The 25,944-nt window shown below is 38.3% G+C and overlaps 2 protein-coding genes across 5 annotated transcripts; one reads left to right on the top strand and one right to left on the bottom strand.

Annotated features, from left to right (window-relative positions):
* The first annotated feature begins 10 nt into the window (after positions 1-10).
* On the top strand, positions 11-20,503 carry LOC101270686 (calaxin-like). Its single transcript, XM_049715144.1, is given in 8 exon segments — positions 11-1,716; positions 9,978-10,055; positions 10,058-10,132; positions 11,118-11,138; positions 11,141-11,218; positions 13,706-13,854; positions 15,964-16,068; positions 16,622-20,503. Coding segments are annotated over 8 exon segments (906 nt in total). The 5' UTR covers positions 11-1,538; the 3' UTR covers positions 16,844-20,503.
* RBM48 (RNA binding motif protein 48) lies at positions 19,055-25,910 on the bottom strand. 4 transcript variants are annotated; one of them, XM_033420486.2, is made up of 5 exons: positions 25,741-25,910; positions 25,018-25,208; positions 22,761-22,906; positions 20,870-21,425; positions 19,055-19,245 (listed from the first exon to the last, which is right to left on the bottom strand). In XM_033420486.2, the coding sequence occupies exons 1-5, from the start codon at positions 25,849-25,851 to the stop codon at positions 19,182-19,184; spliced, it is 1,068 nt and encodes a 355-aa protein (XP_033276377.1). In that variant the 5' UTR covers positions 25,852-25,910; the 3' UTR covers positions 19,055-19,181. The 4 variants fall into 4 exon arrangements, with proteins under 4 accessions (XP_033276377.1, XP_004265653.1, XP_033276374.1 ...); XM_004265605.3 differs by having other exon boundaries at positions 19,055-19,248; positions 20,872-21,425; positions 25,741-25,901; XM_033420483.2 differs by lacking the exon at positions 25,741-25,910 and having other exon boundaries at positions 19,055-19,248; positions 20,872-21,425; positions 22,761-22,901; positions 25,018-25,147.
* Positions 25,911-25,944: the final 34 nt, after the last annotated feature.

Genomic DNA, 25,944 nt, shown 5'->3' with positions numbered 1-25,944 from the left:
ATTTTCCTAAATTTTACACTTAAAGCTTCATAATCTTTCCTAATAAAAGAAATCTATAAGCTCTTGAGTACACAGCAAGTTTGGGAGACATTTTTTATCCAAAAAGAAGTTCCTCAGAATTGTTCGTGAAAATGCTAAAAGATAAGGTTATCAGGTTATCTGTTAATCAGTTTGGCCATGACATAAAAGTGTACCTTTGCAGACTGGTCCAGTATATGATGATTATGTCCCACTAGAAGCAGCAGTTCATTTTATTAAACTGGAAAAGAAGGTGATTTAGCAAAAATTGTATTCTTTCCAGGTTGTGTTGACTGCCTGGGAAACACCTTTTTCATTATTCTTCTTGTGGTAGCCTTAACAGTTTTCTAATAAGGTATACAAAGAAAATTTGACCAGGTGATATTATGTGCAAGTTAATAACATCTCTTTCTCCACCAAACCACCCTTTTACTTGAATAATTATATACTAATTTTATAAACACAAAGCATGTTATTTGGATAATGATGCCAGGGTAACTGCAACAAAATTGGTGAATGTCTGAGTAGGAAAATTGAATTTATACCTGGTGCTGTCTTTTTCTGGTGGTTTTGGATTCCTTGGGTTGCCCTTAGTATGTTTAGGTGTTTTAAATACCCTAAGAGTGTCTTGAATTTATTTTATCCAGAGTATAGATTCGTATTCCTCCAGTCAAGATGTGTTAAAAGCCTATTGCCTAATTTTCTTTAATTTTACAGAGAACAATAGACTAGCCACTAAGAACAGTTATTAAAAATTGTCAGTTTTCAACTTAAAATCTATGAACGTTTGGTATTTCCTTAAACGTTTGGGGAAACTTTTTTTTTCCCCCAGTTGTATTTGCCTTATTTTAAAATTTGTTTTTATGTGTTATTTAAAATTTAGTAAGAATACAGTGTCCTAAATTCTAAAAATCATTTTTGTACCTTTTTTTTGCCTTGCCACAGTGAAGGCCAGCAGACATACACAAGAAGATGTTTGTTCTTTATACCAGGATTTGACAATGGACATGAGAACAGTTGCCATCTTGCCCAGCTTTGGCATAATCATACCATGTTTTCCTAACCAGTCAGTCAGATAAGTTGGAGGGGTAAACGTGAGGGGTTTTACATTTCTCTAGAAGCTCCCAGATTGAGGCCTTTGTTTGCTTATTATGAGAAGGTGCTTGGTTAGAGTTTTCAAAGGAGGTTATAACCTTTGAAGGAGCTCTTCGTAGCCTGAGAAGTTATTTTATTTCTACTTAAAGAATCAGGTCTTTATAGTCTTACTTAGTTATTATGTGTTCATCCGTAAACATTTTCAACTCTAGAATTTGTACTCAAGAAGTATAAGTGGCAATAATATCAAATACCACTTTAAATGGTGTTTAGCCCCAAAGAAGAGATAAATGTTGGAATTGCTGTAATATTTCAGATCACATCATTAATGAAATCACTGCATTTATACTGAGTGGTAACAATCATTGTTGCATATTTTTCCAATTACTTGAGAACCTTCTGTGTTTGGTTGCTGGAATGTTGCCATGGTCACGTTCTGTGCTGGGTATGGAGTGGTGCACTGTGGAATCAGTGGCAACCCAGGACACCCAGGCTTGGAATTAGGCTATCTGAGAAGTCTGCATTGTGTTGAAGCCACACTTGACATGGACCAGAAGGTTCTGAAGAAACTGGTGGAATCCATCAGTAATACTGTCAAGAGCTGTAAGTACTGACCAAATATCCAGCACTGCCTGAACATATTCAATCAAATAGAAACGTTGGTAGACATACTAGTTGGACCTTAACAAGTGCTTTGTAACCCCAGAAGTAGAGTTGCTCTATTTTCTATCTAATATTTTGGCCATTTAAAAAAAACAGTTAGCAAGTGAATGATTATCCCTGCACTTACTCTGAAAATATTTTAATCATTAGATGTCCTAAAATATACTGCATACGTGGGAAGACTAGCATGAGAATTTACATGACATCATAAATGCTAAAGGATTATCAGCCAACCAAGTACTGATTTTATTAATGGTCTGAAATTTAACCAGAGATTCCAAAGTATAAAGGTGTACTTTGGCAACTTCCCTGAGTTCTCTGGCACAAAAGCCATAGAGGCAGATGATTGCTGTACTTCACAGTATTGATAAGAGATACATAAGATAGTTCAAATGTTGAAGAAAGATGGTGCTTTTGCATATGGCAAGTGTTTATTAAAGCTAAGCTAACTTAACAGATTTTTTTAGGAATCCTTGCCCTGCCAGACCTTAAAAAGTAATCTTGTGAATATTTGTTTCTCAAGCCTGGCCACAAGCAATCCTGACTGATAATTCTAAGAATTTGTTTTTATACTTTAAGGAAATTACTTTTATTTCAGCCGGCTTTACAGCCTCATTATTGGGTGCTTCCATTTTCCATTGTGTGACCTTGGCAGGATAGTCACCACCTTGTCTGAGAATCTCATTGTGGACATAATTCAGTTTTTTCTTTTCTCAGTTGGATTTTAAATGATCTAAGCTCCTCAAGCACTTCTGGGCCCTGTTTTCCTATCGTGCTGTTATACTACCCTTTAAAATCCATCTGGCAGGTTTAGCCAATATTGAATATAGTATGAAATGCCTGCTGTCATGTGCTACTTTCTTAACAGCCTAGTTTTATAACATTCAAAAGGAAATTTTGCATGCTTTAAAAATCTGACTCCTCTCCCCATCCTAATGAAATTATTTTTAGCAGTGTCTGCTACCCATATGTGTGTTTAATACCGTTATTTGTTATTTGAAAGCAGTTTCTGAAATAGTCTGTAGATATGAGTATGTAATACTTGATGAGACCCATATCCCTTATAGTCTTCTACAAAGAAGATAACTTATAGCTGTTTGAAAAAAGGAATAAGCTGCATTCCTTTCTTTTTCCAAAGTTTTTGACACTTAACTGATTTTTAAGTTATTGTTGAAAGTTCAGGCCCTAAATACTGAAACATAGCTATTGACCAGTATAGCCAGATTACTAGATTTCTAACAGCTGATGTTTATTGAGCTCTTCATTGGCAAGACAGTGCAAAATGGTTTATGTTCATCATCTTTATTCTCAGAACAAACCCAGTGAGGTAGGGGATGTTATCCATGTTTTCAGGTGAGGAAACCTCATCTTAGATTGTTTGTGTAAAGCTAACAGTGGACTTTTCTTGTTGAGGCCAGGCTAGTCTGATGCGGAGTCTGCACTCTGTTTATTTTTCAAATTAATCCTACTGATCAGCATTATAGTCCCTCATGGTCTTTCTGTACAGTGTTTTCCCATAGTAAGGGGACTATTAAAATTTGTTCAAATCAGTTTAGTTCTTGAGTCCTTCTAGTTGAGACCAGGATAGACACTGGTCCTCTCATGACTAGAATTTGGTTATTAATGGGTAGGAGAGGGAAGGACTAGAAAGCTAGTGCTGCCTTGACCTTCTCAAGAAGGGACTGTCTTTATTTCTCTTGGTGTACAAAGTTCTAATAATTGCTCTATGTGGCAGAAAGTTGAAGTGATTTTTCCTGGGCTTTGCTTTAGAGCTTCTTGTTAGTCCCTCATGTGCCACATGGCCTCTTTCAGTCGAAGCCACTACCATTGCATACTCTCCTCTCAGATCCTCAGCCGGTTTATCCTCAGTCCAGTAGCTACATTTGACTATTCAAATGTAAATTAAAATCAGGTAGAACTTAAAATCCAGTTTTGGTCACACTAACCATTTTTCAGGGCTTAGCAGCCACATGTGGGTTGTGGCTACCAAATTGGACAGCACAGACAGAATATTTCCATCATCTCGGAAAGTTCTGTTAGACAATGCTGCTCTGGAGTCATGCAAATAAATCTATTTCCTTTTCCAAATAATAGCCCTAATCTGGTGGGAGAGGCAGATAATTACCTCAGGATATATAGTACATGGCTTCATGGTGTGTGTAACCTATGTGTTCTCATAGGGCCCCATGCTTAGTTTAATGCTCTGCTAACACTGACTTAAAATTAATTTTTTAAATAAGAGACCTGCATTTTCATTTTGCATTGGGCCCACAAATTCTGTAGTTGACACTGGCCACGTACCTCTTATTTGTAGTATGGTAGGAGTATTTCCACCATCAGAATCACCTAAAGGTTTATACTGAAGATGTAGATCCCGGAGTACCACCCTTAGTATAGTAAAAAAAAATCTCTGGAAGTGGGGCCAGGCGTCCAGATTGTTAGCTCTGTGTGTTCTTAGACACTGAAGTGTGAGGGTCCTGATCAGAATTGTCTTTTCCACTTGAAACTTCAGTTCTGTCAGCCAAATGTCAGTCCCGGTTTGATTGATGGTGAGTTGGGAATTGACCCAGTCTTTTTCACACAGATTGTCATTTTTATACTTAGGTACATTAATGAACTTTTTTAAAGATAAGCGAAGAACTTTAAAATTATTCCTAGTAATTTCATGTGGTTTGATTCAACTGATCATTTTGGCATCTCAAGGTTACTCTGGAGCTTGACTCTCATCCAGCGTATTCCTTAACTTCTCCAGTTTACAAGTGATTGCTTATCATTTATTTAGCAAACATGTATGAGAGCCTTCCACTGTACTAGGCACTACTGGTTACTGAATAGATATTAACATAAGAATAAGATTTTGCTAAAATCCCAAGTGTTTTGTGAACTGCATTTCTCTGATCCATTCTTATCAAGTAGAGGAAATAGTTAAATGTAGTATGATTTGACCTTGTGCATTCATGAGCCTGTCTTTTCTGAGCACTCATGAGTTTTTAATACAACTGATCATCTCCTTTAGGACGCAGCCCAGGAGCACCTAAGGGCCCATTAGTCCAGTATTTGGCTTTTTCTGTATTTGTGAGACCTAACATGGGCCACGATGTGTGCATACGTAGGTTAGTGTACGTACATACTTCCTAGCTATGTCTACTAAACAGGCTTAGAAATATTAGCACCCCAATAGTGATTAGCATACCCAGTGACTAGACCTTGGTTTCTAAATACCAAACTAATAAAAGAACCAGATTTCCTTGAAAAAATAGCTGAACAGAGCATAAAGGAAAAACCTACACTACTCCTGCTTTAACACTACTACCATACTCACAGTTCTCCAACTGTGTGGGGGTTTCTCCCAGCAAACAGTTCTCTGTGACATTAGCTGGGTGTCCCTACAATTTAACTCAATTCTGACACTACCTGGAGAGTGTCAGATTCTACCGGTTAAGAGTTCAGTCCTACAAGACTGCTTCTCACCAGATGCCAATCACAAGTCCAGGTTGTTACCTGTGCTTCTGACCAACTGGCTATCAATCCGAGGTTCATACGACCCCCTCCTTGTGTTCAGTTAGTTTGCTGGAGCAGCTTATGGAACTCAGGAAAGCAGTTTACTCTCTAGATTACCAATTTATTGTAAAAGGATATAATTGGGAATAGCCAGATGGAAGAGATGCATAGGGCAAGGTATGTGGTAAGGGGTGTAGTTTCCAGGCTCTCTCCAGGCACCTTTGTGTGGTCACCAACCCAGAAGCTCCCCGAACCCCATTCTTTGGGGATTTTTATGGAGGCTTTATCACATAGGCATGATAGATCATTAACTCAATTTCCAGCCCCCCTCTGGAGAAGGGGTGGGGGCAGGACTAAAAGTTCCAAGCTTTTGAACATAGCTTGGTTTTTCTGGTGACCAGCTCCCGTCCAGGAACAACCAGCAGTCACCTCATTAGAACAAAAGACATTGCTATCAACAAGGAAATGGCTAAGGGATTTAGGAGCTCTGTGCCAGGAACCAAGGGCCTAGACCTATTTTTTTTTTCCTGTTATCTCACGCAGGGATGATACAAGATGAGCCTGGCAAGTAGTGCCAGAAAGCAAGGGAGTGTTGCAAAAGCAAAAGGATGAGGGTATGTGAAAGAGGAGTCAACTTGAAAACTCCCAATGGCCAAAGCTGAAACAATTTGGGCAGCAAAATTAGTAGCACAGTATTGGTCTAAAATAAATATATGTGACTGCATACTGAAAGAATTGAATAAATGGAAAAGAGACAAATCTTCCTTAGAATAAATTAATAGTATAAATACTTTCCTAAGAAGTGGAGCTTACTTCCCTTTACCTTGAGAGACTGGCTTCTAAAGACTAGATGATGGAAAGGGAAAGTAGTATCAATAGATTCAGTGGAGAAACCTGTAGACTCACTTAACCGAGTGATTGAGGTTATCAGCAGTGATAGGTCATGTTATTGATAATACCGTGTATCTCCTGATACATGACAAGAACAGCACTTGTAGTATTATTCCCCAAAACACAGTCTAATCAGGAAAACGTTAGGCAAACCTAAATTGAACTTATGCAAAGTAAAAAATGTCAAGGTCATAAAGAGGATTAAGACTGAAAACTCACAGGTTGGTGGAGACATGACAACCAAATGGATCCTGGATAGGATCCTAGAACAAAAAAAAAGGACATTAGTGGAAAAACTGGTAAAATCTGTAATTTAGTTAATGATAATGTGCCAACGTTAGTGTTTTAGTTTTTTTTGTTTTGTTTTTATTTATTTTATTTATTTTTGGCTGTGTTGGGTCTTCGTTGCTGCGCGCGGGCTTTCTCTAGTTGCGGCAAGCGGGGGCTACTCTTCGTTGCAGTGTGCACGGGCTTCTCACTGCGGTGGCTTCTCTTGTTGCAGAGCACTGGCTCTGGGCACGCAGGCTTCAGTAGTTGTGGCAGGAGGGCTCAGTAGTTGCGGCTCACGGGCTCTAGAGCGCAGGCTCAGTAGCTGTGGTGCATGGGCTTAGTTGCTCCGCGGCATGTGGGATCTTCCTGGACCAGGGCTCGAGCCCATGTCCCCTGCATTGGCAGACGGATTCTTAACCACTGCGCCACCAGGGAAGCCCAGTGTTTTAGTTTTGACAAATGCACCATGGTTATGTTGTTAACATAAGATGTTAACAGGGAGAAACAGTGAAGAGCCCTACTATTGCATCTCTTACGTAAATTAAAATTATTCCAAGCTAAAAAGTTTAATAAATAACACGGGCCAATCTAACATATCAACACCATTCTCATTACCCACAATTTCTCAAGTATCATTTACAGTGGTTCCTTGACCACATGTGTAAGGTCTTTAGATATAATGAAATGTGAGTTGTATGGATAAAACTCAGAAAAATTTACTAGCTTCTGCAGATTGTGTATAAAATCCTTGATTGTTTTGTTTGATGACTTGTCGGTATTTAACCCAGAGCAGCTGCTGACTGAAACCTCGCTTTCTTCGGGGATCCATTTTCACAATGCTGTTGCACTCAGATGTTGATTCTCCATCAGAGTTGAGCAGGGCTAGTTTCAGGAAAGCATTAATATACTATGCACTCCATACAGTGTGTCCACACCTGAGGTTCTTTTTTCTTCATATTCCATAAAAGAAAAAAAAACACTTTCCAAGTTTTTGTCCTCAGAGCACCCCCTTCTATGACCAAGTCTTGAAATTTCCACCATACTCTTGGTTAAAATGGTCAAAAATCCATTTTGACCATTTATTTCCACCATACTCTTGGTTAAAATGGTCAAAAATCCTCCTAGGATTTATTTCCACCATACTCTTGGTTAAAATGGTCAAAAATCCTCCTAGTTTCAAGTGAAGGAGACACAAACCCCATCTTTCTAAAGGAGGGGTATCAAAAGTCTATCGTAAGAAGAGCATATGAGATGGGATAGATTGTTAAAATCGTCTTTGGGAAAATACAACCTGTCACATCTGGATTCACCATTTGTAAGGTAGTTTCAAGAATCTACTGCCAAAGTGATCTTCCTTAAATGCAAATCTGATCCTGTTAACTTGCCAGCCAAAATTTTTCAGTAAGCCCCTCGTAAAGTCAAACAATTCTGCCACCTGGCCACACCAAACTTTGTGGCTCTCCGAACATGCCTCCCTGCCTTCAAGCTGCCTTCTCTAGCAAATGCTTACTCCTTTGATGGCTTTAGCTCAAGTGACACCTCTTCCTGGAGCCCCTTCTTAATCTCTTATCACCTCCCCCCTGTTGATGATGCCTTTCTTTGGGTCACTACCAAACACCATCAAGCCTAGTGTTTGTGATACTTCATTGCACTTTTATCTCTTGACCAAAGTGTAATAACTTTGAGGGCAGGAACCATGGTGTATTCATTGCCTGGTTCATGGCAGGCCCTTAATAAATGCTTATTCGATGGATAAAAATTACCTTTATGTCAAATTTGGAGCTATGTGTGAAGCCTGAGAATCTAATTCAGTTCATAAAATAATATTACTAGGTACCTTTGTAATCGCTTATTCTATAGATTTATCAACCATTACCCTAAGAGTCAAGTCATTCTCTGACCATATTAGAAACCCTAATGTAAACTGCATATTTGCTAGGGGTTCTCATTGGTTTCGGATGGGTAACTTGAAATCATCTCAAAGAAAAAAATCTAAAAATATGTCTTTGCCCCCACCTCCCCCCCGCCAAAAAAAAAAGGGAGGGAGGAAAAGGAAGAGAAAAAATAGTAATAATAACCAGCTTTCCCTCTTTTAGTTCTCTCAAATAATCTTTAATTCATAGAATCAGACTTTTAGAACCTGAAGGAATCTCAGAGATCATCTAGGATAATACCCAAATTTTATAGGTGAGGACTTGAGGCATAAACAAGCTGAATTGTCCTAAGTCAGCTATATAGGATAAGAAATGGAAGTGGAACCCAAATACTTAAGTCTAGCCAAGCCGCAAAGCCTAATCCCTTAGTTTTCAGTCCTGACAGTGCATTAGAATCACTGTGTGCTGCTTAAGCAGCATCTCGGGCTCCCTACCTGCTTTCTGACTTCATTTCCACCTCCCTAGCCAAAGCCCTATCACTCCAAGCCTGGCTTCTATGCTTCCAGTTTTCCCCTTCAATACAACTTCACCAGATGTGTTTCTTAAACCACTCCTCAGCCCTTAGAGCATAGAAGAATCAGCTGAGCTCTTGTTTCAAAGCTAACCCCTAGGCCCACTGTTAGCAATTCTGATTTAGGAGGTCTGGGGCAAGGCCTGATAATCTGCATATTTAACAAGTATTTAACAAGCCGTGAAGGGGGATGATTTTGACGCAGAGGGTCCAAAGATGACACCATGAGAAACCCTGCTCCAGTAAAATAAATGTTAATCCTCTGACTAGGTATTCAAGGCCCTCTACCATCAGCCTGTCCTCTTCAATCTTGCTTTTCACTTCTTCCCAACTTGCTGTGCTCCCAATAAAAAATCTTCTACCTCAACCCCAATTCTTCCTCTTTCCTTTACTCATGTAATTCCTCTTCCTGGAAGTCTCCACTTCTTTACCACCTTCAATACATTCCTTCCTGTATAAATACTATACATTCTTCAAGGCCCATTTCGAAGTCTACTCCCATGAAAAAAGCACAACTCTTCTTTCCCATACTGATTCCTCTTTATATGTCTATAGTGGTGAGTGTTATACCACATAATTTATTATTTATATACTGTCTTTTGAGAGTTCTAAGTAAAGCCTGTCTTGATTGTGTGAGCTCTTAAGTAGCAAGTCCATGTCATACTTTTTTTTTTTTTTGGCTGCGTTGGGTCTTCATTGCTGCGCAGGCTTTCTCTAGCTGTGGTGAGCAGGGGCTACTCCGTTGCGGTGCGCAGGCTTCTCATTGCAGTGGCTTCTCTTGTTGCGGAGCACGAGCTCTAGGTGCACGGGCTTCAGTAGTTGTGGCACACGGGCTCAGTATTTGTGGCGCACGGCTTAGTTGCTCCGCGGCATGTGGGATCTTTCCAGAGCAGGGATCGAACCCGTGTCCCCTGCATTGGCAGGCGGATTCTTAACCAGTGCACCACCAAGGAAGTCCCTGTCACACTTTTTTAAATCACTAGAGCATCTAGAATCATAGGAACAAAATAGCTGCTTAGTAAAATATATTTAATTGGGTTGGAGAACTCAATGGTTAAATCTAAATTGTATCTATTTGTATTTTCATATTACAGTAAAAAAAAGTGAAGTAGAGTGTCTCATAAGAATTTTTCACAGCTTGGTGGAAAGAGCTGTTGTAAGACTTGATAACACTGACTAGATCATAACACATTTCGAGCCATCCTGCACAGCATATTTGGAATGACTGATGATATGCTCATGAATAGGGGTAAGAAGTCATGGAGACTGAAATGGGCCAAGCTGAGATGACAAATATGTATATATTTATTTATATATATATGTTAATACATGGCAAGTTTTCACCAAAGACTTTGCATTTTTCAATACCAGAATTAGAAAGACGATTCTGGTAGTGCTACCAATTTAAAACAGTAAAGTTGATTTGATTGTGAGGATGGTTTTTAATATAAACTCACTCAGAATTTCATATTTCATAGCTATACCACTTTGAGAAAGAACCAGTAATGACCTAAATAAGCTAGCAGTATTGATTTTTTTTAAAAAGATAAGCTTATGGTTTCAATTGTCTTTGGAGTCATATGCTGTGTAGACATGTAAATTATTTACTTCTTCAGCACACAAAAAATGAGAATTACTCATTATATTGAAAAAAATCAATGAAACAATTTTATTTTCAGAATAGGAAATTTAATGTGATCCAGTCAGTTTCACTAACAGATTTTTAGTGTTCAACTTGATATGTCTTGATGTATGTATACACCATTGAAACCATAACCATAATGAAAATAATTAATATATCCATCACCCCCAAAAGAGTCAATAATATTTTATAGGATAATTCTAAGATTTCACTGGTAATTTGAAAAATAATGTGTTATTTTGGTAATTTATCTTTAGGTATTATACAGATTCTTTAGAACAGGATTTTGCCACTTTTTAGAATAAAAATTATCACATTGATTATCCCTACTGTTGGTCTTTTTTTGCTGATAGTAACTGTACAAAACATCACAAGTGAAGCTCATAATTGACCATGGAGGAGAATGGCTTCTTTCTATAAAAATCTGTTGGAAATACATTTCCAGTAATTTTGACTCTTTCAAGAAAGATTGTGTCAAAAACTTTTTTCCCCCTCATTTTGGGAGGAAAGATTTTTTTAATCTCTTAATAACACTCTTGAATTATAAAATAGCTATAAATTACAATACACTTACACGTTCTTTTTCCTTCAGTATTTTTTGCATTTGACAAAGACATAACTACATAAATGTGAAAGAGTGTGTTAAAGGATTATCAGTGTTTCTTCGAGGGACTTTTGAAGAAAAGCTGAAGTGTAAGATTTCTATGTTATTATTAACTTAGTAATATATATTGTCAATTTTGTATTAGTTAATCCTTATATTTATTTACTTTTGGCTGCGTTGGGTCTTCGTTGCTGCTCGTGGGCTTTCTCCAGTTGTGCTGAGCGGGGGCCACTCTTCACTGTTGGACGCGGGTTTCTCATTGCGGTGGTCTCTCTTTGTTGCGGGGCACGGGCTCTAGGCACGTGGGCTTCAGTTGTGACACACGGGCTCAGTAGTTGTGGCTGGTGGGCTCTAGAGCACAGGCTCAGTAATTGTGGCGCACGGACTTAGTTGCTCCGCGGCATGTGGGATCCTCCTGGACCAGGGCTCGAACCCATGTCCCCTGCATTGGCAGGCGGACCCTCAACCACTGCGCCACCAGCGAAGTTCCTAAATATTTTTTTAATATAAATTCATTGTTCTCTATATCGCCCTTGCAAAAATAGTTCATGAGAGTTAAAAAAAACAAAAACAAAACACAGATGAAATGGGTGTCCTATTTTATAGGAGAGTCCCTAGATCCGGAGTCTCCAAACACTTCCTTCACTAGTTCTGTAATACCCCAGTGTCACCAGGATGGCTCTTCGGCTTAAGGCCCAGGCAAAGGACAGCAACTGAAGTTCAGGACATGTGCCAACTCTGATCAGCTGGCAAGGCTGAGGTTTCTGGGGCTGCCTCTGGGATCAGCAGAAAATGGCCTTGAATATGGGGCAGCATATAGTTCACAGTGAGGCTATTCCTTGTCTTTCCATCAGAGAAAATGTGAGGGATTGACACAAAACACGATAAAACACACAACCCTCAGACACCAATACTCTAGTGTTAGACTAAAAAGAGAGGAAAGAAGGCTGAGACAGTGAAAGAGGAAAGAAGGCTGAGACACTGAAAGCCCAGAGGAAGGAGGGTTATAAAGGGAGTTTCCTACAGAAAAGGACCAGGGATTCCAAAGACAAAGATCTCCCAGTTCACAATTTTGTAGGAACAGCTCTGGCCTCACCTCACCCTTACCATTGATGTGACGTATATTATCTGTGTTTTACACCTCCTGTGCCAGGATTTGGGGTGTGAAACCCTGGAAAGAGAATAGGAACAATTTTAAGTAGCAGTTTTCAAGGGAGCAAATTGCTTAAAGTGTCAAATTACTTAAGAAAAGAATGCAGAGTTCTGAGTATATAAGGAAATTTTTATCCCTTCTTGTTCTTCCACTTGAATTTGGATTTGGGATGTTCAAAAGATCTCTAAATTAAACACACGTTTCAAAAATGATAGCAACATTTTAAAAACTCACCAACTTTATTTGACATTTATGACTTTTTTGTTTCTCTGTTTTGTGGGGGGGTTTCTTTTTATCTTTTCTCTTTTTTTTTTTTTTTGCTTTTTTAAAAAATTGAAGTATAATTGGCATACATTACATAATTCTTTTTTTTCTCCTTACAACATTATGTGCTTTTCTTCCCCCACTTTTCTCCAATCTAATTTTTCACGGGATAACACGTATATATAGTTGTCACTTAAGTTTCTTATAGTTGCAGTGTTCTTATACAAAAGTCTCACTGAGAAATGAAAAGTTAAGTTTCGTGGTTGTAAATTCTTGTGAAAGTGGTCGTGACATAATGCAGCTAGACATGATTGAATAGCATCACACTATCAAGAATTTTTTCCTCCTCTAATCCCACTTCCTAAAAATGTTTCATATACATTTCAAGATATGTTAATTTGGGGAAAATACTACTTCTAGTAGGGTTGTGTCATAAACTCATATATGCTATATATTGGAGAAATGCAACAAAAGACAGAATTAATCTGATGCTTTGGAATTTTATACCTAGTTTTTTTTCTCCCCCGCTTCGTCCCTTCCTATCTTTCTCCTGCTCTCTCTTCCTCCTTCCCTCCCTCCCTCCCTCCCTTCCTTCCTGTCCTAAAACATTTAACTAGATTACAAACTCCACAAGAACTCCTTCACTGTTATATCCCCAGGACCTGAGTAAGGTCATTTGTGGGATGAATGAGTGAACTGTAGTAGTGCTTACACAGTGCAATGGAAGTCATGGAAATCACTCTCTCGGGAGAGATGGATCATTTTGGATAGTGCAGATGGGTAGACCCCAAGGAGGTGACAGACTCACTACCCAAATATATTGAAAAATGTTCTTTGTCAATGATATAGTGAAGTGTACACACTAGTTTTTGCACTCTGTAAGAAGGACATTATAACATTAAGATACACACATATTTATATGTATATGTGTGTATATATATATATGCACTATATATGTATGTGTAAATTCTTTCTTTTCATATCCCCAGGGGTATTTAATCTTGTGGAAAGATTTATAAAATTCCTCCACTATGTAGAATATAGGTTGTATAAATTGTTTTTATCCTTCTTTAATTACATATTGAAATAACTAAGGAGAAGACTAATGACATTTTAACTGTTCTTATCCAAGTCTTTAAATTTCGTATGCTTTAAAAAGTCTGTTTTGAAGTTTACTGTTTCAATGGTGATGGTTACATTTCTCGAGAGAAAACGTTTGACATGCTGAACAGTCTACACCAACAGTCACCTGAAGAAGATACTGATGAAGGAATAAACGAGTTGGTGGATATAACACTGAAGAAAATGGTAAGAATAAAAAAAACTGTAATTCATTATATCTAATCAAATGGATGTTAGATAAAGCTAAAGATGAAGAAATGATTTATTTCCCTACCTAATGAACATAACCATTATGAGGGCAGGAGTTTGTTCTCTGCTCTAGCCATTGCCTAGAACAGTGCCTGACTGATAGTGGCTACTTAAAAAATATTTATGGAATGCCTGGGTGATTAAATGAATCACTACATTAAATGAATGTTAATTTTATTATTTTAAAATATTTTACTATCAGTAAAACCTCATTATTTGGGAAGTGGGGTGACAGATTCAGTTCTTTTAAAATTGGATGCAAATGTAGTCTTCATGACTTTTGCTCTCTAATCCATCTAAACACTCATTATAAAGTAATAACATAATAATAAAAATAGTTGTCCCTTATAAATTGCTTACTATATGCCAAGCCCATCACAGAACTTTAATATATGAACTCATTTTATCCTCAGAACAACTCTATGAAGTTGAAATCATTATCTCTACTTTGCAGATGAGAAAACTGAAGTGCAGATAGGTTTATACAAGGTCATGATAGAAAATGAGGTGCAGAATTCATCTTTCAATGAAACTAATAATACCTCTTTATTATGGACATAGTGATTTCTCTCTTTTTCTTACTGTGACCCTAAACTGGATACCAGTGAAGGTTTATGACTCTAAGGTGGCCCGGGCCCAGCTCACCTCCATTACTTTGGAGCTCAGGAAAGTAACAGATGATGAGGTCTGCCGAGTCTCAGATTCAGCTAACACAGACTTCAGGATGTCCTCTTCCATTAGAAATACTCAAGAGCCATGGCTAAGGCTGAGGCCAGACTTCTTGAGAGACAGTATGCTTCCCACTACCACACCCACTCCCTTCTTTTTTTGAAAGTAAGTTATGGAGTGAATCTTTTTCTGAAAATTATTCAAACCTTTCTTTAAACTAGACTCTCAGCAACCCTGATTTAGTTATGCCCAGAAGTGAAAAAACAAGGACCCATTAAATCACATCCAAATTGGATTAAGCGGTTAAAGGTATTCATAATCTACACACATGCTCCCTCCATGATTTAATCTTCCATAGTCCCTGTCATGAATACTCCGTTCCAGGCTGGTCTGTCTTCTGCCTGACTTGCATTCCTGCTTACTGTCATAATCCATGTTGGGCCATTCGTCTGCATTTCCTCCTGACACCTCTCCACCTATCTAGATCCCAAACATCCCTAACGGCCTAACAGTAAGCTGCAAGTTTCTTCTCATGACCCTAGTCCATCTTGAATTGTTACTGTTCTCTCAGTGCCTTGCTCCTTATTAAGCAACTTCACTGTTATACTTTTTACATTATATCCTTATCTCAAGTAAGAGATCCTTTGAGAAACAAAGCTAAAAATTAAGCTTAAAAATCTTTGGCACTTATTTTATCACAAAAGTATTATAATGTATAATGGGCTTCCTCTAATTTTCTTATTTCCCCAATTAGGGTATAAGTCCGTTAGGGACAGAGTTTTTATATGTCTAAGGTAATTCAGGTATCTTAGCCTGCTTGGGCTGCTGTAACAAAATATAGACTGGCTGGCTTAAACAACTGGAATTTATTTCTCACAATTGTAGAAACTGGGATGTCCAAGATTAAGGTGCCAGCAGATTCACTTCCTCACTGAGGGCTCTCTTCCTGCCTTGCTGACAGCCACCTCCTCAATGTGGCCTCACATGGCAGAGAGAGGGAGCTTTGGTCTTTCTCTATTCACAAAGACACTAATAACATGACGGGGCCCTACCTTCATGACCTCATCTAAATCTAATTTACCTCCTGAAGTCCCCCACCTCCAAATATCATCATATTGCAGGGGTTAGAGCTTTTAAGACATGACCTTGGGAGGTGGGGAGAGACAAACATTCAGTTCATACCAGGTATGCCTATTAGACTAATAGGAACAAAGTAAGTGGCCTCCATAAATTAGTACCTTTTGATTTGTGTAAGCAGTGCCTACAGAAGTGTGAACTTACAGTTTGACTTGGTAAAATCTTTTATTCTAGACAGTTATTTTCCATGCAAAATTAAAAACTACTCTATCATTTATCAAGAAATTATCTCCTCTCTAGGATTATGACAGCAATGGCAAGATATCTTTTGCAGACTTTGAAAAAGCAGTGAAAGAAGATAAACTTTTGTTGGAAGTGTTTGGACCATGTTTACCAGAAGCAAAGGTACAGTGCCAGCAGCCAGACTGGTTGAGGGAAAATTTCAAAGGATCAGAAAAGAAATACTTGCTAGACACTTACCTCTGTAGGACTTCAACACACTACTGAAGTTCGGGCAACCATGAAGATCTCAGCCCCATCCTAACATTTGGGACCCAAGACAGTAGTGACTAATTATATTCAAGACCTTTTTTGAGCTTGTAACCACCTTAGCCATACACAATTCCTAATTTCCTGTAAATATTTTCCCCCAAAAAACCCGAGGTATATTGGCTTGCTTAAGGGATAGAACAGTAAATACAGAGTGGATTCAGCAAGTACCCACCATAAACTGCTAGGAGGAAACTTGATCTCTTTCTCTTGTTTGTTGTCAAACAATGAGAATAAATTAAGCTTTTAAAATTTTGGACACGTATAGTACTTTATAGTATTTTATTTGTGCTCATGAAGGATTTTCGACTATGAATATGACAAAGGTTTTCTAAGCCAGAAGAGTCAGCCTGATAATTAATTTCACTAATTAACATTTCCTTTTTTTTTTTTTTTTGGCGGTACGCAGGCCTCTCACTACTGTGGCCTCTCCCGTTGCGGAGCGCAGGCTCAGCGGCCATGGCTCACAGGCCCAGCTGCTCCGCGGCATGTGGGATCTTCCCGGACCAGGGCACGAACCCGCGTCCCCTGCATCAGCAGGCGGACTCTTAACCACTGTGCCACCAGGGAAGCCAACATTTCCTTTCTTAATTCTTCCTTTGACCAACTGTGCTTTGCAAACATGATATAGGAAGAAACTTTTTACTCTCTGCAGTAATTTAGATGGTGATTTTGTGGATGAATTTGCATACTGTTAAGCTATCCTTAGCTATGTCAGCTCATCTAACTTGTCCCGTTGTCGTTTATTCTCACATTTTAATTTTGTCTGGGAACCTGATGGGTGAAAGAGTTCAGAATAATGGACTGGATTGGAGTAATTACTTAGGTTCAGATGGAACACCAATGGTTCTTCAGCTGCTCCCCAAGTGTTCATCTGTAAGCCAGTTATCTAGAGCCTTACTATTCGAAGTGTAGTCTGTGTACCAGCCGCAATGGTATCACCTAGGAACTTGTGAGAAATGCAGAATCTCGGACCCCACCTCAAACCAGCTGAATCAGAGGTTTTGTTTTTGTTTTAAGTGCTTGACACAAGAAAGGTTTATTTTTTCTCATTGTGGTCAAATTTTGTGTATGCTGGCAGGGACAAGGAGGGCTGGCCTTCACACAGTCACAGATCAGGAATCCACTCAAGAACACAGAACCCACTTAGCAGCTCCTCCCTTTAGGGCTATCAGAGAAATTTTTTTTTTAATTGAAGTATAGTTGATTTACAATGTTGTGCTAATTTCTGCTGTATTGTGGTAAAATACACCTATCATAACATTTACCTTCTTAACCAATTTTATGTGTACAGTTCAGTAGTGTTAAGTACATTCATGCTATTATGCAACCAATCTCGAGAACTCTTCTCATCTTGCACAACTGAAACTCTATACCCATTAAACAACTCCCAATTTCAGCCACCCACCAGCCTCTGCCACCACCATCAGAGTCTGCATTTTAATAAGACAAAAGGTGGAGATTCACAGCACCTTAAAATCTGAGAAGCCTGATCCAGAGAGAAACTTGCTTTTTCCAACTCTATGCTGAGGTGACTAATGTACTTTTTAAACTGAGAGTGCAGCAAAAAGTATAGTTGACCCTTGAACAACACGGGTTCGAACTGTGAGGGTCCACTTGTATGTGGATTTCTTTTTCAATAAATACATACTACAGTACTGCATAATCCATGGTTGGTTGAATCTGAGGATACAAAACAGCAGATATGGAGGGCAGACTGTAAAGTTATATGTGGATTTTTGACTGTGTGGAGGGTCAGCAACCCTAACCCCGTGTTGTTCAAAGGTCAACTATATATCTAATTAATTACCTCACAAGGAGGTAGAGCCAGACAGACACCTTGCCTGCAGCTTCTTTTAATACCATCCACAACTAAGTGCCTTCTTAGCAAGTTTGAATCAGTAAGTCATAAATGAAGGTGGAACTTCCTAACCTTTATATTCAAATTCAATCCATTAGGCAAGAGGCCCTTAGGACAGGGAGAAAAACAGACACCATTTTGTATGGGCCTCCTTAGGTTATTGTTATCAGTAAAAAAAAAAAAAAAAGGAAACAGCCTGGACATACTTGGATTTCCAATTATGTGATGCACTGCCAGGAAAAAAAAAATGTGGATGTGCTAAAAGTAGTGGTAATAAAAGTCTAGCATTTACAAATACTGATTTGTTTCTGCCATAGATGAAGTAAATTACTCTTTGAAGTTAACTAAAGCATATAAGCTTCTAATTTTAGCTTTGTTCTAATAGTTTAACTTTTTTGCTTTATAGAATTGTCTTGATTTTGAAGCCCTGGCATTCCAACACATCCTGACTTCTAGTTTTTGAATGTGAATTACTCAAAATTATTAAATTCAGAAACAGATCCTGGTTGCCTATATTTACATTATAAAGTTTCTATATTTGCTTCAATTAATTTACATATAGTGATTGCAGTGTGAGAGGTAGTAAGAATGATTTCTGTAATATTAAGTATGGATCAAAATAACATCTATGATAAGTAATGATAAACTAATTAATTAATTTGTTTGTTAAGTTAACCAACAACCTTAGATTTGGGGGCACATATTGTGAATCAGCCATTCACAACCCTCTTTTCTCTTGCTTCCTCAACCACAGAAGTTGGAAACCCAAACAGTCAACATTCTAGACTCCTCTATAAGGAACAGCCACGGGCCCAGTTCTAGCCAATAAGATGTAACCAAAGTCACTGGGTGGAACTTCTGGAAAAGTTTTAGTTTTTTTAAGGGACATAATTGGCTGGCATGTATTTTGTCCATGATAAACTAGTTTTAAAAGATGAAACTATATGAGACAAGTAGGTTGAATGAAATTACAAAGAGGAGTGCATTAAAAAAAAATACCAGCAGTAAAATCTCTTTAAGAATTAAAATGACAGCCTAAAAATAAAAAATAAATAGGCCTTTAAAAATATTAGTTTACTGCAGACAATTTATATTCTTCTTCTTTGTTTTAAAGGATGATTTCCACGCACACCTTCCAGCTTGTCCTCTGGAGGCTTCGGCACAGATGAAATTACCTAGGTTAAAAAAAGAGAACCACCAACACTATAATTTTTATAGTACAAGAGTAATAAACCATTAGAATAGGTAGGATATACATCCAGTAGTTTAATCTTTGCCATCACATTTAAGGCAGTTAGCCCAAGTTCAAGGTGCAACCTACGATCTAGGCACAAAGCAAAGTTTTCTGTCCAAACATTGATGGGAGTAAAATTTCTAAAGCCATTTAACAAGAAAGAAATTTTGAGGGGAGAAAAGTAAACATATGCTCTACTTTAACATTCCTTTATAGATCTGTTATTTTATGATGAAGTCACTTGTAATTTTATAAATATAGATAGATACCCTGGTTATGCATAACTTGAAACACTTATAATATTTGATATATTTACAGACATTGAGGCTCCAGTGGGGATGGGGGATGAAAAATTTAAAGAAATAAGCAGAAAATGCTAGAATCCTCAATTTCTTAGGGAAAAATGAAATCAAATACATCAGAACAACGTAGACAGTATAAGTTAAAGCACAGTAAGACAGTCTTCACTTAAAATGGAAAATTATTAGAAACTGTAGTAAACTGTATTTAGTGTTTCTCCTTTTTGTTGTTCTACTATTTCTATATCTAGGATTTGGACCTAACTCTTTTTTTCTGGAAAATACAGTCAGCTCTAAGATAGCTATGTATCTGTATCTATGTCTCAGTTTAGTTGTATCTGAAGGAAGGGTGCCAGTACAAGCAAAAAAATGTTTAAAGAGGCTTAAGCATAAAAACTGTGTCCATGGATTTTTATTATTATAAAACAATTCCTCATCCTCAACTGGATAATTTTGAGGTTAAAAAAGGGTACATAAAGAATCTACCTTAGCCTCTCTTAATTACATTGTAAAATATATGTACAACTATGTGAAAAGCACTTTCTGAACCTGAGTTCAAGTATAAGAGAATGGTCTTTCTCCAGCAGATTATGATTTCTGAAAGGCTTGCCCCACGATAAGGTATTTTTCAAACGCTAACTCAAATGTTAACTTTCTTTTATTTGTGCTTAGAAAATGGAAAATGGTTATGTAAATAACATTAAAAAACTGCTACCTAAGTAGAACAATCTAGCTCTAAACTATTTAAGAAATTTAAAATTAAAATTCAGACCTTAAGGGCTAATCTTTAGAAATCTCACCTTCTTTTATGGCTATCTGTATCAAAGAAGCAAAATAAGCATTTGAATTTTATGTAATTTTGAACTTGAGAAATAAATTGTAATAATTTTCCCTCAATGCAGTAGTTCTCTATGTTGGCTCATATTAGAACTATCTGGAGAGCTTTTAAAAAAGGTAGGGCCTGGGCTCCATTCTCACAGATTGATCTAACTGGCTAAAACTACTGCTTTTATATTTTCTACTTAGAGTGATATAAAATGTTTAAAGCAAGGATTAAAGATATCAAAGCAAATACATATCTGTGAGTCAAATTCAGTTACTGTACTTCAATAGAGAATTGTAGGAAACACATCTAAAAAGTAAAAATGAAAAAAACAAGAATGATAATACTGTAGTTCCCAGAAATAAGTCTCCATTCAGTTGTTAGTCCTGTAACCAAATCGTCTCTTAAAACGTTTTTTTTTTTTTTTTTTAAATGATCTTACCTCTTTAAGTTTACTCCGAATTAAATTCGCTGTTGTATTCAACGAGTCATCATGCATGTCTACTTTAGGAATGTCTGGTAACTGAGGGCCAATCATAACCTCATTACTACTTGTGCTTGCTTCAAGAAGAGTTCCATGTTTACAATCATCTTCTCGTCTTCTTTTCCGCTCCTGCAGTTGTGTTGTCCTAGGCATAAATCTGTCAACTGCCTCTGAATGAGTAATAGCCTTCTGTGCGCCAGGGAAAGCCAATGAATTTTTCAAAGTTTTCATCTGCATTTTTTGCAGAGAGTCATAGTGGTTACAATGCTCCAGTGTTTCATCATGGTTTCTACCATCCTGAGAGGAGTTTGATGCTCTGTCCACATGTTCTCCTGATGAACATGTACATTTGGAGGAGAAACAGCACAAAGGCAACTCACAGGAATAAGGAAGACAAAGATCTGAGTTCCCAGTAGATGTGTTCAACGAGGCTGCAGGAAATCCAGAGGTCTTCGAATAGAAGTCCTGTCTAAAATCTTTTGTATCTTTATGCTTCTTTGTCATGTAATGATCTTTATATTAGAATTTAAAAGGTGAGAGAAAGGGAAACAGAAATGGTTCATTTATTGTTTTCATCATTCAGAAACATGTACTTTTAAAAAGAAACATCACTTTAAGATGTTAATGAACACTACCCTAAAAAATTTACTTCTTGAGTAGGGAATACATTCACATGGTTTATAAAAAGGATATCTGTCCAGTATGTCTTACCTTTCTTCCTCCCACTTACCCCTCTTTTTCTCCTGTAATACCCATTTCTCTGAACCTTTCTGCTTTCCAGTTAACTCTAAATCTTGCAGAGTTTTTCCATGTCATTACATAGAAAACTTTATGGCTTCAAAGTATTTTACTGTATGAATGTATCATGCTGCTTAGTTTGTATTTGTAGCTTTTAAAGGAGACAATACGCTGGGTCCATATTTTATCATTTCTTTGGTCACACATACAGGTTTTCCTGAAGCTAGTTATTCACACAGGTTAAAGTTCAGCATCTACAACTGACCAGAGACTCCCAACAGCTCTCGCCAAAATTTTAGGTAAGTTTTACACTTTATTTCTCTCTTCACACTGCCACATGCCCCTTACTCAATCAGCCATAAACTCATCATATTTGATAGCTGTATGGACACTGTCTTTGTCTTTTAACCAAAGGGTGGAAATTTGGTAATTTGAGCCTCTGGAACTATTCAGATTTCAGACCACACACATTATCTTAGTCCAATTCTGACTGTTCTAGTTCTACAGTCCATGTGCCAGATCCTATGACTCCATTCGGTGCACTGGGAATTTGTGTCTAGGGCAACTTGGATGGGCATATTGGGCATTTGGCCAGCTGGTGTTCATCAAAAGTGGAACTTATCCACTTTTTGCAGCTGTAACTGGCCTGCACATCAGAGGTGTTACTCACTGCCTTTTGGTCAAAGCCTTAATTCCTCAGCATGGACACAGGCTTTTCAGGCTTTACTTCCTGTCTCCTTTTCTCTTATCTCTCACTGAAGCTGTGTTGTGGTTATCACGTACTACTCACTGTTCCTTAAAATGCATGATGCTCATTTATTCCTCTGGCCCATCTTTCCGTCTCCTCCTCTCCCCTTCCAAGTAATGTCTACTTACCCTTCAGAACTCAGCCACCTCTCTCATCCTTAGGAAGCCTTCCATGAAACAACACCTCTCCCTTCCCAGCCCAGATTACACAGCATTCTGTAAAGAACCCTGTAGTCTACAGATATTGAAAATTGTGATCCTTTACTTGTCTGTTTTCTCACTAGACTGGGAACTCCATGATGATAAACGTAGCAAAATATCTGACACATGGGAGGTGTTGTTTAGTAATAGGCTTTCCATACCTTTATTTTTAGTAGTTCTTGCTACATAAGCATTCCTCTCTTGTAATTTTTTTCTGGTTTCTTCAACTGTCTCAAATTCTGGAGCATAGCACACATGAAGCAATCCACCAAAGAAACTTTGTTCATCCATTTTTCTCTTGGCTATCCTAAACAGAAATACATATCATGGTTTACTAATCTAGATTTACTTAGCATGAAAGCTTAACTAGTATACAATACACTGATCTAAAGAGCAAAGTCCAGCTTTTGCTGTGTATATATATTCTATAGCTTGAGAATTAAGATGCTCTGCTTGTGGATGGTATTGACCCTACTGATCCACTGCATACTCTCTTAGAGCCTTTCCTCCCCTCTCCCAAGAGTCTTAATAGGTTTTAACTAAGTCATCCATACAAGCGAGATTCCCTTTAACCAATATAGGGTCCAGCTTGTTGGTCTGAGGTACACAATCTGTGGTCATGAAATAGAGGTTTTTCTCTGTGTTAAGTTAAATGGCGCTTGAGAGTTAGCTCATACCTAATTTAGCCTTTTCAGCACAATGTTTTCCTATAATGGAATTCATATGTAAGAAATTAGTTAAAAATATTGTTATTGTAAACCTTCAATAATGGAGGAAATATTGAATATGTAACAAATAGTGAGAAAATAAGAGGATGGTATTCATTCAACAAATACTTATTAAACATCTATGACGGGCTTCCCTGGTGGTGCAGTGGTTGAGAATCTGCCTGCCAATGCAGGGGACGAGGGTTTGAGCCCTGGTCTGGGAGGATCCCACATGCCGCAGAGCAACTGGGCCCGTGAGCCACAACTACTGAGGCTGCGCGTGTGGAGCCTGTGCTCCGCAACAAGAGAGGCCTCGACAGTGAGACGCCCGCGCACCGCGATGAAGAGTGGCCCCCGCTTGCCACAACTAGAGAAAGCCCTCGCACAGAAACTAAGACCCAACACAGCAAAAATAAATTAATTAATTAATAAACTCCTACCCCCAACATCTTAAAAACAAAACAAAACAAAACAAAAAAAACATCTATGACTGGCCAGGAATTACTACAATAATTAAGTACTTCTATGCCCAGGGAAAATGATAAGAAATATTCATTGAGATTTTACCACGTACCGCAGTGTCCTAAGTGCTTAAATGCTTCACTTGAATTAACACTTTACAACAATCTTATGATGAAACTAAGGCCTGGAGAGATTTATAACTTGGCCATGCCCACATTGGTTTGTGGAGCTAGGATTCAAATCCAGATGTCACACTGCATGGTCTACTGTCCTAGGTGGTGTGGGAGATGTAAAAACTCCTTAGAATGAATGCACAATGAGAAAATATGCTTCCCTCACCATAAGGAGCTGGCAAGTTGGTTAGAGCAGTGAGACTATACATAAGAGCAACTGGACAACACTACATGACCCTGTGTACCCAAGTGTTATTTGTAGCACAGAAAAGAAAATAAGAATTTTAATAGCCACGGAAGGATGGGTCTTGGAGTGTATTAGTGACAAGAATAGGAATCAACATAAAAAGAGATAAGGCATTTCACATTTCAGCCTTATTGGAGCAGAGAGTTTATGTTATATATAGAAGGATAGAAGAGATGGGGTCAATTCATATAGGTGCATAACAATAGCTCAACAGCTAATCTTTTTTTAAGATTTTTTTGATGTGAACCATTTTAAAAGTCTTTATTGACTTTGTTACAATATTGCTTCTGTTCTATGTTTTGGTTTTTTGGCTGCGAGGCACGTGGGATCTTAGCTCCCCGACCAGGGATCGAACCCGCACCCCCTGCACTGGAAGGCGAAGTCTTAATCGCTGGACAGCCAGGGAAGTCCCTCAACGGCTAATGTTTATTGCATTCTGAACAGAAGGCATTTGCTAATCCCTTTACGTGAATTATCTCATTTCATCCTCACACAACTTCAATAAGTAGATCCTTTTACCATATGGATTTTACAGAATACGAAAACAGGTTTAATGGGGTTGAATAACTTGTCCAAGGTCACAATGTAAGCAGTGGAACCTGAAAACTTAACCCAAACCCAATCTTTAATCTACCACACTACACGACAGAAAATTGTTAAGTATGGGAATGATTTATGGACAGAGTTTTGGTAACGCTAACACTTAAAAAAACTGGAGAAAAATAATAACGGCCATGTTAGGTTATTGGGTAATTCAGGAATGAAAGAGAGGACAAAATGATACCAATGGGAATGGAGAAAATGAGACACTGCTTAACTTGCATATTACCTTGCACTTTGTAAATTAAGAAATTTAATAAGGTAAACTTCTGTAAAGTCTTCTGCTGGGTATTCGTCCAGAGCATTATACTGTTCAATTGCACCATACAGAGCAAATCGCTCAACTAATTCCTTCATCGCTCCCACTGCAGGAACTCCTTGTATTAATAAGTACCGAGATTCCAAATTGACTGTATATACCTAAAAGAAATGCAGACACATTAAATGTATTTCACAAATAAGCCTAAAACAAATCTGCTCCTATTAAAAAAAAATTGAAAACAAGAACTATTCTGTTCAGAGAGTCTGCAAAAAATAAAGAATCAAAAATTTGCCCCTCTCTCTGCATAAAGAATTCACCCTACGTGTGAAGGCCTCTAGCTAAAGTACCTAATAGACTACCTTCAATCGACACGTTTTCCAGAAGTTGGCTCGGTAGATACGACAGGAAAGAGTTAACACAGTCATTGAGCCTTACCGTGTGACAAGGACTAGTGTAAACGCGGATGATGCAATGACTAAAACACAGCCCTGTTTTCGCGGAGCTGAGGTTCTGTTGGCTAAAGAGGTCGCAAGAATATCTGGTACCTGAGTACCAGAGTTCCTCACACTCATCTCCAGTGAATGGATGTGACCGCAGCCTTTCAAGATTTTATTTACGTAGGCTAGGCATGTGAAGCTAGAGCTCACATAAAGCTACTGAGGACAGCGAATGAAACCAAAATCACTTTACCTTGACAGCGCGAGGCCGTCGCCCCTCCCGATACTTGGCCCGCGAGTCGCACACAGCCTTTTGGACGTGGTGGTCGAATACGCCCCCAAGCTCCCCGCCACTCGACGCCATCTTGCTGGTTTGGGCCCTCGCAGAGACGACAACATCCGCTTCCTTGCCCTCTTGTGTATCCAATAAGAGAGAGGGCTGGGTCAAGGCGTGCCG

Source organism: Orcinus orca, chromosome 9, assembly GCF_937001465.1.
Source record: "Orcinus orca chromosome 9, mOrcOrc1.1, whole genome shotgun sequence".
In the NCBI taxonomy this organism is placed as follows: Eukaryota; Metazoa; Chordata; class Mammalia; order Artiodactyla; family Delphinidae; genus Orcinus; species Orcinus orca.
This window is presented reverse-complemented; position numbering and strand designations above follow the sequence as displayed.